At 61.0% G+C, this 14969-nt stretch overlaps 1 protein-coding gene across 1 annotated transcript in view; it reads left to right on the top strand.

Moving 5' to 3' along the window:
* The window catches only part of UBE2O (ubiquitin conjugating enzyme E2 O), a 53522-nt gene that overhangs the window by 31972 nt on the left and 6581 nt on the right, over positions 1 to 14969 (top strand). Inside the window, exons 2-11 of the mRNA XM_004709276.3 lie at positions 10842 to 10901; positions 10986 to 11096; positions 12232 to 12329; positions 12627 to 12690; positions 12966 to 13109; positions 13391 to 13500; positions 13604 to 13754; positions 13953 to 14425; positions 14576 to 14730; positions 14858 to 14968. Coding sequence (XP_004709333.2) covers positions 10890 to 10901; positions 10986 to 11096; positions 12232 to 12329; positions 12627 to 12690; positions 12966 to 13109; positions 13391 to 13500; positions 13604 to 13754; positions 13953 to 14425; positions 14576 to 14730; positions 14858 to 14968 — 1429 coding nt within the window. The 5' untranslated portion in view covers positions 10842 to 10889. The remainder of the gene's footprint in view (positions 1 to 10841; positions 10902 to 10985; positions 11097 to 12231; positions 12330 to 12626; positions 12691 to 12965; positions 13110 to 13390; positions 13501 to 13603; positions 13755 to 13952; positions 14426 to 14575; positions 14731 to 14857; position 14969) is intronic.

Genomic DNA, 14969 nt, shown 5'->3' with positions numbered 1-14969 from the left:
CCCCCCAGGAGCCGCTGGTGGTTTTGAACAGTTAACCTCGCGGTCAGCAGCCCAACGTGTAACCCACTATGCCAGAGGTACTGTGAAATGTTGACATTGGTCCCCGTGTGAGCGCCCAGTGTAGGCGCTGCTTTCTCCTGCGTGTGCATTTGTGTAACCACCACAGCAGCCAAGGCACAGAACCATCCCATCGCCACCAAAATCCTGTGTGGTCTCCCTTGTAAGTGGGGATGAGGAGCGGGGACCACGGTCCGATTCAGGGCGCTTCCAGCTGGAGCTGTCCGAGTCAGAACCAGGAAGAGGAAAGTCGATGGCAGCAAACAGAATACACGCTCAAGACATGTATGCAGTGACTGTTCTCAGACACTCGAGCCCGTACCGTGTCCAGGGTTAAAAGCTCAGCAAGAAAGAGTTCTTGCAGACATCTCAAGCATACATATTTAAGTTGAAGAAACACAAACATTTAACGTCGAGGCACTCTGTGGATCAGAAGGGACAGGGGAAGGAAGGACAGACACGTTCAGAGAAACAGGAATTGTCTCCAGAACTCATGGTCACAGGGTCCTAGACTGGTGGGTGGAAAGGCCCTAACTCTGGCGTGGCGTGAACTTCCAGAACACGGGACAGTGAAGCTGCCAGAGAGAGAGTGAGCAGGGTGTGTAGAACAGGTGGGGAGCCAGCCTGGTGTCCGGTTGTCAACCAGCTGGGAGGCTGAGCCAAAACCAAACGCACTAACATGGAGTCGATGCCAATTCATGGCAACCCATAGGACAGGGTAGAACTGCCCCTCGGTTTCCCAGACTGTCGCTCTCGACAGGAGTGGACAGCCTCGTCTGGTCAAGCTAGCGTGTAGACACCCTTCCACGACAATCACTTAAAAAGCACTGCCAACCTCTCGCCAAGCCTAGAAGAGAGAAGAGGAGGAGGGGGACAGAGGGGACAGAGTGAGCTAGCCACCTGGTTAGGGACCAGGAACCAGGAGGGAGAGCAGGCCAGGGGGCCACAGAAATGATGCCAGGACAGGCAGGCGCATTCCCTGCAGGAAAACCGATAATCCTCACAAGCCCCCGCCCGCCCGCCGCCATCGTGTTCGCTCGACTGCTAGGCAATAGAAGCGGTGCTATAAATACGTAGAGCTAAAAGAAGTAGTAGGAAGAAATCAAAGGGAAGACAAGGCCTCAAGAAGTCTGTGTGTTTTTTAAAGACTCCACTCGAATCTCTAGAAATGAGAACTCTCATGATTGAATTTAAATCCAGGGTCAGTGTCAACGTCAGCAGGAATCTGTCTGCTGGAAGAGATGTGACCAAAGGCGCCAGGCCTCGGCGGCGTTGAAGAAGTGGTCTGTGCCAAGGAGCAGGTGCAGGCGGGATGCAGTCGGGGAGGCCCAGGGAGGCGCAGCAGCGCGGGAGCAGCCGAGAGACAAAGACACCGCCCCAGAGCGACCATCAAACCCGGCAGCAGTCGAGGCCAGATGCCCCTGGGGAAACCTTGCGCGTGCGGTGTGCGTGTCCTCCTCCTGAACCGGCTCCGCTGTCGTTCAAGGGCGAGAGCAGGGTGGAGGGCAGGCGGAGGCAGCCTGCAGGCCTTCCTTGCTCCTCAGGAGGAAGAAACTGGAAACTCAGGCTCCAGTGAGCGCCCCTCAACAAGGGAGATCTGAGATGCAAATCCTGACCCACTTTCATACCGCATTCAGTTAACCACGTGGAGCCCCCCGCAGGGCCAGGAGGAGGCGCGGAGCAGGCAGTTAAGTCGTGAGACCCCCAAGCCAGGAGGGCAGGAGGCAGTGGCACCATAACACACATAGCTCACGAGTTGGAAGTGAAGCCCCTTGCCGCTCATGTGGATGGTGCCGGCAGGACGGCTCCCCCACAGCCGCCTGGTGCTGCGACCTTCCTGACTGCCACGGGTGGTGAGTGCAGACCCCACCTTGTGGTTCGTGGAATCTGAACGGTTTATATGTGGAGGTAAACTCACCAAGGAGCACGATTTAGAGGCTGAGTTTACTGTTCAGCCTTTTCAGGGTCTTGATTTTCAGTTTTAAGCTTGTGCATACGTTGATAAAAAGACAACTGATTTTCAGAATCCGCTCCCTTACCAGCCTCGCAGTAACTGCTGTGGAGTCAGTTCAGCCCCCCAGCCCACCCCGTAGGGCGGGTAGAACTGACCTGTGGGTTTGCAAGACTCTTAACTCTTTGTCTTTCTCCCTCAGAGCGGCTGGTGGGTTCAAACTGCTAGCCTCACAGGTAGCAGCCCCGTGCACAACCAGGTTCCCTCTAGGAGGGTAGACATGTGGTATTTTTGGCATGGGCAAGGCAAGACCACCAATTGTAGGTGAAATCGGCACAGCTTGACCACAGTCAGTGGAGACACAAAGACGTGTACAGGAGAAAAGGGGGCAGTTTTGGTAAATGCCACAAACCCAAAGCCAAACTCACTGCCGTCAGGTCACTGCCGACTCATGGCGACCCCCTGTGGGCTTCCGAGACGGGAACTGTTTACAGGAGTAGAAAGGCCTGTCTTCCTCCTGAGGAGCTGCTGATGGTTTCGAACTGCCGACCATGCAGATCGCAGCCCAACACATAACCACTACTCCACCGGAACTCCTTTAAATGCTGTAACAGACCACTTTATAACAGTAACAGCACCAAAAAAGGTGTGCAGGTTCCATAGGTAGATGCGTGGGTGGATGAGTGGGGGCACAGGGCAGTGCATGCCTGTGTGTGCTCCACTCCAGCGTGTGCGCTGCGCGGACAGCCTTGGTTATAACAGCACACAGGGCCCTGGTACAGGGCCTCCTGTGAAGACCCAGATCCCATGGGGCTGCTGTGCTGGGCTCAGGCTCTCTCATCAGCTTGTCCCTGACAGCCCGTGGAGCTGCCTCGAGCTGCCCTTCTTTGGAAGCGGCGCTGGCCCTGGGCTAATGGGGGGCTTTAGTGGAGACCCACCCCCGCTGCTCAGGGCCTTGGCCCACCTTGGTGCCGTCTCACTTGGGAGCTGAGTCACTCCATGCTCCTGAATGACAGAGCTCTGAGGCAGAGCAGTGCCCCCCTGGCCCTGGTGACCTGCGGTGACCCTGCACCCAGAGAGGAGGTGGTCAGCAGTGTCTGTAGAGAACACACTTTTAACCCCACACCTGTGTCTGCCCACATCCAACAAAGCAAGAGGGGCAAGAGTCAAGCAGAAAATTCTAACCGCAGGACTTCTCCGAGGACGCAGCAGGCTGAGAATGGTGCTGCTAACTGCTGGAAGGTCGATGGTTCAAAGCCACCACCCGCTCCCCGGGGCACAGGCAGGGAGGTGGCCTGCTTCCCTGGAGTTCGACAAGCTCGGGCCCACAGTCCACTCCAGCCTGAGTCGGAATCAGCTTGTCGGGAGTGGGCTTGGCTTGGGGTTGGATTCGCTTCCCCAAGCCCCTTTCCTCTGGTCTTGTGTCACCCTGCCGTCCCCATGCTGCGCCTCAGACACTCAGCCGAGGCGTGACGGTGCGTGCTCACCTGTACTCGGGGCTGAGAGTGGCGCAGGTGTGTGTCCATGGTGGCCATGCAGACGGGCACCTGGGATGCCGTCCGAGATGGCGGGGCTCCCCTCGACTTTGCCGGCCCACTGAGAGCAGGCCGGGCATGGATCTCAAAGGGGCTGCTGCTGACGCTGTGGTTTTGCTGGTGTCCTGGAGCTCGAGCCTCAGGTGTAAACCCATCGTGGGCCAGGCAGGGGCTCGGTTGGTTCTGTTTGCTTTAGGGCAACTGAGGTGAGCTGTGCTGACCAGGGCTGGAGGAAAGCGATGGCGTGGCGGTCACAGTAAACCCTGGGTGTCCCCTCCGGAGACGGTGAGCCTGGCTGCGCTGGCTCTTGACTGAGGACAATGGCCATGCGTGTCATGGGGTCTGGGATCTGCTGTCATGAACCCCGGGGTCTTATTTCTCACCCCTGCGGTCTCCTTGTCAGGAAGAACTCTGCAGCTAGACCTTCTTTGTCTGGGGACAGTGCTCACGGGCAACCCCGCCAGACTCCGTGGAGGGTGTGTGTGTGTGCGCGTGTGTCCGTCTCATTGTGTCTCCTGTGTGATTGTCCTGTGTATGGCTGGGCCTGGTGTGGTTGTTTGTGTGTTCTTGTATGTAGCTATGTCCTGGTGTGTCTGTATTTGGGTGCCCGTGTGTGTCCCCTGTAATGTGACTGGGCCCTGGCATACCTGTGCACATGGTTGTAAGAACAGGGCCCTGGAGGAACCAGTGGCCAAGGACTGGGCTCCCCTGCCTCTTCTACCGTATTTGCATTTTTAAAAATAGCTATGCTGAGCACATCCTTTTCCTGGGAGGCGGCCTGTGCTCTGCAGAGCGTAGTGATCCACCAGTGATCTCCTGGGCGCTTGGGGTGTGAACAGAGGTGACTCTGCAGACTTCCTGCACAGGGAGGCGCGTTGTGGGTGCGGAAGATGTCATGTTTGTGTGGGCTGCAGTGTGGAGCCCCAAAGGGGTCTGACCACCGTTGGAGGGGTCTGGGCCAAGGACCCAGGTAGGCATGCCTGTGAGACTGAATGTGCCCCATTTACCCGAGCCCAGCCTGCCAGGACTGCAGCTCTGAGCACTGGGCTCCTGGAAGCTGCTGTCCTGCCCCCACGTGAGGGAGGTGGCAGGTGTGTGTCCTCCGTCCCTGAGGAAGCCCACTCTCAGACTTGGATGGCAGCTGGGCAGGGTCACCAGGCATGTCCTGACGTGGGCTGGGGCCAACCTGGTCCAGAATCTGGTCTGGACCACCGGAGGGAGGGTCAGGTCCCAGGTGGGACCTGGGGTCTGAGGACATGGTGCCTGTGTCTCTGTCCCTGCACCCCCCTGGCCCCCAGGAGGGCCTGTCCCCGCCTCCGCCCGGGGAGTGAGAGCTGGGGGTCTGTGGCGTCTCACATGCTGAGTATTTTAAGCCACTTTGCTGTGACACCTTGGTTCTCCAGCTTTCATTCTTAGTGCCTTCTAATTAGCGTCTGCCCTTAGCGCCCAGGCCTGGCCTTGATTAGGGGGCCGGCCGACGAGTGCAGCCAGCTGGGTATCTGTCTCCCAGGCTCCCTGCAGTGAAGTGCTCCCTGATGGGGACCTCTCACCCCCTGGGACCCTGCGATGGAGAGCCCCCTCCAACCCCTCCTGGGAACCTGATGATGGAGAGCTAGCCGACCTGGTCCTCCCCTGGACTATGGACCTGGCGGCCCTTTGAGCACTGCTTCACGACCCTTCAGACGCCCGCTCTGGCTGGCATGGTGGTCCAGCGGCTCCTCTGCATGGTGGCCCTGAGCTGGGATGTTCAGGGGGCAGCGCTCGAGGTCAGAGGCGTTTCCAGGTACTGCCGGACCTGCGCATCTTCATGCTCCTGGGCAGGCTGGGGTCTGTTGTGACCCTGTGGCCGTCTGTCTCGGGAAGGGGCTCCCTCACTCTCCCTGGCCCTCTGCTTTATCTCTGGCGGTGGGTCTCTCCTGAGGACAGGTCCATTTCCGGCCCCAAGTGCGTCATCCTTCTGGGGTGTGATGACTGAGTCAGGCAGCAGAGGTCTCCTGAAGACAGCAGGCAGGGCCAGCGATGAGTGGCCCTGTGCAGGCCAGGCTCTCTCTCTGAGTCCGGGCCTGACGTGTCACCTGGCTTAGGTGCCAGGCCTGGGGCTGGAGCAGCTGTGGGTGTGGCTGAGGGGCTGTGTGGAAACAGCTCTATACAGAAACACTCTTGGGATGCAGGGCCCTGGGAGCTGCATACTGGGGTCTGGTCTCTAGTTGGGGAATCCCCCACCACCCAGCGACACTGAGATACAGGGCTGGAGTGGGGGAAGAGAAATGAGCCTGAGTGTCCTCTAACTGCCTGGACCCGCCCAGTGGCCCAGCTGGTGTCCAGCGCTGACTCCCTGATATAGGAGCGTCTGTGGCAGCTAAATCTGAAACAAACAGCTGGCCCTGGGCACAAGTGGTGGCCCCTTGCTTCTGCAAGGTGTCCTGTGGGTTTTCTGCAGAGCACCACCTCTGCAGATTGGCTCCCGAGTCTCACCCAAGCTTACCCGTTTGCAAGATTTCCACAAAGCATTGCAGTGCTACATCTGAGCATTGCTTCTGGCAGCGTGAGTGTACGCCACGTGCAAATTCCATGTGAGTGTAGCCTGAGCATGTGTGTTCTGAGAACATTACTCTGTGAGTGTGCTCCCAGCACGTGCACTCAGGTGCCTGTTCTCTAAGGTGTGTCCCCTGTGAGTGTACCACACACATGGACTCCATAGGAGTAGACCTGAGCTCATGCACACTCTGTGAGTGTGCTCCACGCACGTGTACTCTGTGTGGATGGGTGTGCACTCCGGGCCGCTCCGAGCCTCACCCCAGGACCCTGCTCACGCAGACCTGGGCCCTATTCTCCTCTCAGCAGCCTGCTTGGGCCTGTGGGGTGGGCCCTGGGAGCTGAGGTCAGAAAACAGAGATGTGGTCCCAGCAGGAGAGACATTAAGCAGGTAGAAATTACCGGCTGTTTTCTCATGGTGACTGTCCCGGCCCTGGCTCACACTCCAGAGCAGGGGCTGCTGGTGATCCCGGGAGCACATGTCAGGACTTCACAACAAAACCAAGAGGTCACAGGAGTCCCAGGGCTATGGAGTCGCTAGGCCAGTAGGTGCCCAGCACCCAAGGGTGTCCGGTTCATCGGCCTCCAAATAGGTTCTGCAGACCCTCAGCACGGGGTTGCTTACACTGAGTGTTGCTGCCCCCAGACTCACACAGTCCTCCAGCTGGTCTGCCCCCAAAGCCAAGCAGGGAGGAGGTAAAGGCCAGCAACGGTCCTTCTCCCTGGCTGCCTTTCATACACTAGCCAATGGGTCTGGGGGCAGGGTGCATCCGAACCACTTTGGGAACTGTCTCAAGACTGCCCGAGGAAAGGGGCCACTCCCCAGCTCACCCCAAAGCCATCCACGGTGACACAGCTGACAGCCACCTTCAAAGCAGTGAAGGTGGGTGGGGCGCCCTTTACCCCGTAGCAGCAAAACGAGCTGCACCAAGCCTGTTACCTCCACGTCATCCTGACACGGTGGGCCCTGCAGTCCGGGAGGCACTGTCCCAGCTGGTTTCCAAGGCTGCCCATCCACCCCTCTCATCCCACCCTCACCCCAAAACAACCTGGAGACTGGCTGGGAAGTGATGACACCCCCCACCCTCCTATTCCTGCTCGGAACCACGGGGGCTTGGGCCCCATGCATGCATATAACCTGGGGTTGTTGCCAGGTGCCGGCATTCCCAAGAAGCTTCAGGGGATGCTGGCTGGGGACCCCCCCCTCCCCAGGTCAGCCCCCAGGTCTTCACTCTCTGGACTGACAGAGGCAGTTTTTTAGGGACCTTCAGTCAGGGGGCCGGCCCCAGGAGGGCCCTCTGGCCTACATGACTAGCCTGATCTCTTGCTCACTTGTGGTGCCCGGCAGGCCCAGGAAGCCCCTCATGTGAAAATCAGCCCTCTCCAGGCCCACGGGCTGGACTAGAGACTCCGCATGTGAATGGCACAGGAAGTCACTTCTGGGGACAGCAGGCTTCTCGGCATGTCATTTGTCCTTCTCATCAAGTGCCTGGAAGAAGCCAGACTGAGAGGCCAGGCCCCAGCCCAGCGCCACAGCTCCTGGCTCTTCCCAGGGCCGGGCCGACCACCTCAGTGCCAGGTCACCCCAAGCACGCATGCAGACGCTAAGGCGGCCACCGGCCCTTGGCCGGCCCTCACTTAGCAGCCACGCCCTCTCTGGGCCCACAGTGGCTGCAGCTGCGGCCTAGGTGTGCTGTAGCACCCACCCTTGTTCAGCAGCTCTGGGCTGCATGGAAGATCAGGAGAGGGGCTCCTGGGGACCAGGCAGCCTGGAGCAGATGTGTGTGATGGAAGAAGTGTAGTGCGCCTAGGCCTCCTGCTCCACCCCCCCCCCCTTTCCAGCCGCTGGGAAACGGGGCTGCTGTCATCAGTACCGTTGCCGTCTCCATCCTTGTTGGGTGCCCCAGCCAGTTCCTTCCCACCCACTCTTGACTGGTGACAAGAGTAAAATCTGCCCCATAGGGTTTCCCCAGCTGTACCTCTTTATGGAGAGACCCCGTGGCTTCGGGGTGACATTAAGACTGGCACCCACAGGGCAGCAGCTCTAAGCCACCCGTTGCTTCACAGGAGGAAGATGGGCTTTCTGTTCCCATAGAGAATCACGGTGTGGACGCCCACCGGGGGGGCGGCTCTGCTCTGTCCGTAGGGTGGCCGTGAGTCAGAATCCACTCAGCGGCAGTGAGCGTGAGCTTGAATCTCCAAGTAGCAGATCGCTGACCTTCTCGAGGAGCTGGTCCCCGACAGCATGTCCACCGGACTTGAGATCAAGCCTCGGCATCCTCACTCGCTCCTAAGGAGCGTCCTGGCCGGCCGGCCCTGGCACTGTCAGTTATCACAGCCATCAGTTCTTCTTCATCTTTCCTCGACCAGCTTTGGGGTACACGTGAGGCGACTGGAGACACTGTGGCTTGGGCTAGCTGCTCCTTCGCCTTTGAAGCGGCGTCTTTGCCTTTTATTGCCTTAAGGAGAGGTCTGTTACATCCGATTTGCCCCGTGCAGCACGTAGTTTGATTCTGCGGCTGCGGCTTCGATGGGCATTGGTGGTAGAGCAAGTAAAATGACATCCTGGACAACGTCGTCTTTCCACCAAGCACCAGGATGTCACCTGTCAGTCTAGTGGGGACACTGTGTTCCGTAGGTTACAGCGTAATTCATAACGCCTCTCTGATCGGTGTCGGCACGTTCTTCAAATCCTCGCTTTTCGGCTCATACGGTTGTCTTGCCTGCATGTCAGAGGTGGTTAGTGAGGGTTACCCCATCCTGATGCTACTCCTCCCTAGAACTCAGCTCACGTGGCCCCCAGTGGGGACCCGAAACAGTAGGATGTGGGTTTACGGGGCGCAGCACAGCGCCCTCTGGTGTTGGCAGCCAGCGGGGGCCCTGCTGTGGGTCATCCCTGCCACCTCGTCAGTTCTGACTCATGGGGACCTACAGGCAGTGCTGGACCGTCCTCTTCACAGGAGCAGTCCTGTGTCTCATCTCCTTCAGGGTGCCAGGGGTGTTCAGTCCTTAACCCCTGCCATTCCAGGGCTGCTTTGTGACTGGATGCTTGGTCCTTCACCAGGACCACCCTCGGGCCCCTGCTGGCTCCCACATGTCCCAGGCGTGCACCGGAGCTGGGGAGGGTCCCTATTGTGTCGCTCCACCGGTGGGGCCCTCCAGACCATGCTTCCCCTTGCCTCAGCGCCACCATGCTGGCGGGGGAGGGGGACCGTGCAGCCTGAATTCAAGTCCCAGCTCCTCCTCTTCCTAGCTGTGCGACCGCGAAAGAGTGGCTTGCGCTCTTTCCGTCTCGGTTTGCCTGTCCATGAAATGGGAGGGCATAGTGCCTGCTTTCGTTCAGGTAAGTGTTGGGTTGCTAACTACAAGGTCAGAGTTCAAACCCACCAGCCGCTCTGCAGGATCAAGCTGAGGCTAACAGACTTGGACACCCTGTTGAGGGTGGCTGTGAGCCAGCAGGGGCAGCTTGTCTCAGGACAAGCTCCCAGGCTGCCCTCAGCACAGTTCTGCCAGGCTGGGTGCTGCCAGGCCTTGTGAGGCAGGCAGGAGGGAAAGGTGCCCAGCAGGTAGGACCCATGAGAGAGGTGCCAAGGTGTGAAAGACATCACGGCCCCTGCATACACGCCGTCCCTTACTTTGCGCATCTAAAGGCCAGGAAAGAAGCCTGGGATGTAGGCAGGCCAAGCACTAGCTGAGAGGGTGGCTGTTGGAGCCCATCAGCTGCTCCATGGGGGAAAGACGAGGCCGTCTGCCCCTTTAAGACCTACCACACGGCGGTTCTGCCCACAGGCTCGCTGGAAGGTGTTGGGTTTGGGTTAGGAACGGGAGCACCGCCCCGCCCTCTGCAGTCATTCTGTCAGGAGAGATGGGGGTACCGCCCTGGAGACCCAGACCCTGCAGGTCATCCCTGCCAGGGCTCCACAGAGGAGCCTCAGTTTCCCCTGGGTCAGGGACTCCCACCCAGGATGCCCTGGGGCAGGACATGGTTCTGCCTCGTGGCACCGTGCTGCCCCCGCTCCCCAGATGCCTCCCTGGGGTGGGTCTTGGCGTCTCTCTGCTCAGGGGCCCAGGCAGCCTCTGGTTGGGTGTCCGAAGTACCACAACTTCTAGTTTCTATGGCAACTTGAAACCCTGCAATTGTGGCTTTGGGAAATCTAAAACAGGAGCAGGGGCCACATGGAACATCCCCTGCCAGACTAAGGTCACAGTTTAGGAAGGTCTTTGGGGTTGGGAGGTGGCGCCCCTGTGCCAGTGTGCCCGAGCAGAGCATGCCCGTGCCACCGCACGGCCCCTTCCACACCCTTGAGCCGGGGCGCAGGAGCCCCAGCTGCATTGGTGCGCCTGGCCCTGTGCCTGCACTGTCGCACGGGGGGCCTCCCCACCACCGGGCGGCACTGCCTTGTGTCGCTGAGGTCCCTGGCGGCGGGGGTGTCCTGGTGTCCAGAACCCATGTCCGTGGGCCTGTTCTCGCTGACGTCCTGGTCTGAGTCTCAGTTCCCGGCCCGGGCAGCCTCCTCTCAGAAGGAGTGCTGTGGCTCCCGAGGACACTGCAGCACTGAGCTAGGCCTCGGCCCTGCGCCCGGCTGCGCTGGTGGCCGGCTCAAGGGAGGGCAGAGACTGAGCCGGGCTCACGGAGGCCGCTGGGACCCGTCGCCCGCCACTCGGTCAGTGTGGTCAGAGGTGCCCTCACGAACATCCTGCATTGGGGTACTGGACTGGCAGTGCCTGTGGGATGGCCTCTCACGTGGAGCTCCCTCTTACAGCTGAAGCTGGAAGACCGCTCTGTGGTGCCTCGAGATGTGGTCCGGCACATGCGCCCCACTGTGAGTTCTGGGCGGGGGTGGGGGCTGGGCATGGCAGGGGCCGGCCGTTGCCCACAGTGCTGAGGGCGGCTCCTCCTCACGCAGGACAGTCAGTGCGGCACAGTCATAGACGTGAACATCGACTGCGCCGTCAAGCTGATCGGCACCAACTGCATCGTCTACCCCGTCAACAGCAAGGACCTGCAGCACATCTGGGTGAGCCCCGTCCTCTCGTGACGCTCCTGCAGGGAAGTCAGAGACGCCGACAACGCCTTGTGTCCTCCCGCACCGCCCCCCCCCCAATCTGTCCTCCCTCCTCCCCTGGGACACTTGAGAGTAACTCCCAGTATGTTGCCCCGAATACTCCTGCCCAGTCCACAGAGCCAGCCCTGCCCAACACAGGACCCCAATCAGGGCCAGCCTCTCAGCTCTTCCTACTCTGCAGGAGGACATGCTCTGCTCCCCGGGGCGCCAGGCCCTGCACTGACCGCTTCCCAACAGATGACATTTTCTGAGGGTAGCAGCCCTGATGGTGGCACAGCATTTACGTACCCGCTGACCAAAGGCGGTGGTGGCGGTTCTGCTCTGTCCTGCCGGGCGACTCGGCAGTTTGGCAGCAGCATCGGTGCTTTCTGGTGGCTGAGGTGCCCTGACCCACCTGCACTTCCTTCGCCCCGGCCCTGGGGGCTGCTGTGCAGCTTCTCGCATGCGAGTATACACACACACAGGCACACAGAGGTGCACCAGGACCTCTGCACATGCAGGCAGGACCCGAGATGGCGGCTCGGTTCCAGCGCACCGCACCGCAGTGACGCGAGCCGCCCGAGCCTGCAGAAGGGACATGGGCCGTAGACTGCTCAGTGTACACTTACATGATGGTAAAGGAGTGTGCTCTCTGCGCAGGGCTGCCACAACCTCTGTGGGCAGAGAGGGTGCTGGCCGCAGAGCACAGGACAGCAGGGCAGTGGAGCGGCAGGCCTGCAGACAGTATTTTTCGGGGATGGGGGGTGCTTCACAGTGCTCATGAAGGAAGGACTGAGAAGACCATGGACTTCCCACCACCTTTCTGTCTGCCTCTCCTGCAGCCTCCATCTGCAGCACCCACCCCCACTCCCACACCCTCTACAGACATCTCTCTCATGACCCCCACGCCTGGGAGCACCTCACTTCTGGTGCACATATCCAGTATCCCGACCCCCAACAGAATCCCCAGGGAGGAGGGGGTGGATTCTGCTGAGGGCTTGTGGATGGGAGTGTCTCAGCAGACATGCGTCCGGGGAGCCCAGGTGCCCCTGCCCAGGACAGCAGTTTACTGCTCACCATCTCACGGCCCTGTCCCCTTGGCCCACAGCCCTTCATGTACGGGGACTACATCGCCTACGACTGCTGGCTGGGGAAGGTCTACGACCTGAAGAACCAGGTCATCCTGAAGCTGTCTAATGGCGCCAGGTAGCCCCTCACTCACCACAGGAGCAGGGTGGCAAGGAGGCAGGGGGGCGGGGTCAACAGGAGCCACAAGCCGGACCCTGAGCTGCCCCGTCAGCTGCTTGGGGCATTGTCACCGAGGGTACCTACAGGGCTGGGATTTTCTTTTAAAGACTGATGGTGACAGGCCTGGCCTGGCCACTCGAGGTGAGGGTCTGCTGAGAGATTAGCAACAGCTGGGAGGCAGGGCTGCTGGGAGATGCCTCGGCCCCTCAGGCTCCCTGGATACAGTGTGTGATCACACTCCATCCTCGGTTCCAGGTGCTCCATGAACACGGAAGACGGCGCCAAGCTCTACGATGTCTGCCCCCATGTCAGCGACTCGGTGAGCAGGCTCAGCCCAGCACCGTCACCTCCACACCTGCTGGGGGTCTGGGTGCAGGACCGTGTCTGGGCTGTGTGCCGCACACCAGAGCGCGGGACTCCCAGCCCCTGGGCAGCTTGAGGAGGGCCTTAGGGAGTGGGTGGCAGCGCTGGGTGGGGATGTGTGCGTGCGTGCGTGCGTGCGTGTCGGGGCTGGGAGCAGAGGACCTGGGAGGAGCACCCATCCAGTGAAGAGGCACGGCTCACAAGAACCTTCCCCGACCCCAAATCTTGCAGGGCCTCTTCTTCGATGATTCCTACGGCTTCTACCCGGGCCAGGTGCTCATTGGCCCCGCCAAGATCTTCTCCAGTGCCCAATGGCTCTCGGGGGTCAAGCCCGTGCTCAGCACCAAGAGCAAGTTCCGGGTGGTGGTGGAAGAGGTAGGGGCCAGGGGCTGGAGGAGGCGGTGGGGCTTGGGGGCGCCCTCAGTAGCTGCCATGACCCTCTTAGTCCGAGGGCTGAGGGGGCACATTGGGCTGGAGACTGGCAGTAGCCCTGGGGACAAGCAGGAGAGAGTGGTCAGCCAGGGAAGGGCGTGCCCAGGTGTGTCCACACTTGGTGGGCAACCAAGTGGTCTAGTTGCAGGCAGTGCTTGGTCGCTGCCCTGACTGGCCAGGTTGCCCTCTTCCCACCCCCATCCACCTCCCCACCCCGTCCCCAGGTGCAGGTTGTGGAGCTCAAAGTCACATGGATCACCAAGAGTTTCTGCCCCGGGGGCACGGACAGTGTCAGCCCCCCGCCCTCTGTCATCACCCAGGAGAATCTAGACAGGTGAGCTCCATCCACCCCACCTCCCACCCAGGTGCTTGCCTTGGGCAGGTGGGGCTTGTGTCAGTGCGAGGAAGCCCAGCTTTGCCATGCCCGTCTCCCGTAGGGTGAAGCGTCTCGGATGCTTTGACCACGCTCAGCGGCAGCTGGGGGAGCGCTGTCTGTATGTCTTCCCAGCCAAGGTAGAGCCGGCCAAGATGACCTGTGAATGTCCAGAGAAAAACTGCGCCCAGGGGGAGGGCTCTATGGCCAAGAAGGTATGTCCTGGGCCCGCGTGGCTGACACCCGGCAGCAAGGATGGTCACCGCCTCCTAGTGGGCAGCTCTGATGACCCCTGCCAGCCACCCAGTGGGGACTTGCTGCCAACTCCCCCCACCCACGGGACACTCCGGGTCAGAACTCACAGCCCCCACCCCACCCCACCCCCACAGCCACACTCTGCTCTGCCCTCGCAGGTGAAGCGCTTGCTGAAGAAGCAGGTCGTTCGGGTCATGTCCTGCGCCCCGGACAGCCAGTGTCCCCGCGACCACAGCTCCGAGGACCCGGGCAAGAAGGGGGCCTCCAAGGCCCAGAGCGAGCCGGGCTCCGCGAGCCCTGAGGAGACGCCCGACGGCTCAGCCAGCCCGGTGGAGGCACCAGACGAGGGCCCCGAGGAGCCCCCCGAGGCTGGCGAGCAGCTACCCCCCTTCCTGATGCGGGAGGCCGGAGATGACCAGCTGCACTCGGCGGAGCAGGACGCGGACGACGAGGCCGCCGAGGACACGGACGACACGAGCTCGGTGACCTCGTCGGCCAGCTCCACCGCGTCCTCGCAGAGCGGCAGCGGCACGGGCCGCAGGAGGAGCGTGCCCCTGTCCATCAAGAACCTGAAGCGGAAGCACAAGCGGAAGAAGAGCAAGGCCACGCGAGACTTCAAGCCGGGGGACAGGTGGGGCGCGGCGGGCCGCCCTGTGGCGGTCCCCAGGCCCGCAGCGCGTGGGGAGTGGGGTCAGTGGGGATGAGGTGGGGCAGAAAGGTGGTCTGCTTTCCCCTTGGGGGGAGGGAGGGCCCTGACCGCTGGTCCCTGGCCTGCCTGCAGGGTGGCCGTGGAGGTGGTGACCACCATGACCTCAGCCGACGTGATGTGGCAGGACGGCTCGGTGGAGTGTGGCATCCGCTCCAACGACCTGCTCCCCGTGCACCACCTGGACAACAACGAGTTCTGCCCTGGGGACTTCGTGGTGGACAAGCGAGGTATGGCCACCCACCCCAGGCTGTCCTCCTTGGGACACTGGGGCTTGGCCTTTGCATGGGGCAGGTGGACGGCCCCCTCCCCCTCCTCCACAGTCTCCTCAGTGAGCCTCCTGCCCTCTGCCCCCAGTCCAGAGCTGCCCGGACCCGGCAGTGTATGGCGTGGTGCAGTCTGGGGACCACGTGGGCCGAACATGCATGGTGAAGTGGTTCAAGCTGCGGCCAAGCGGGGACGACGTAGA

This window comes from Echinops telfairi, unplaced genomic scaffold (genome assembly GCF_000313985.2).
Source record: "Echinops telfairi isolate 266 unplaced genomic scaffold, ASM31398v2 ScPeMD7_7458;HRSCAF=8496, whole genome shotgun sequence".
NCBI lineage: Eukaryota > Metazoa > Chordata > Mammalia > Afrosoricida > Tenrecidae > Echinops > Echinops telfairi.
Note: the sequence above shows the minus strand (reverse complement) of the source record. Positions and strands in the feature narration are given on the sequence as shown.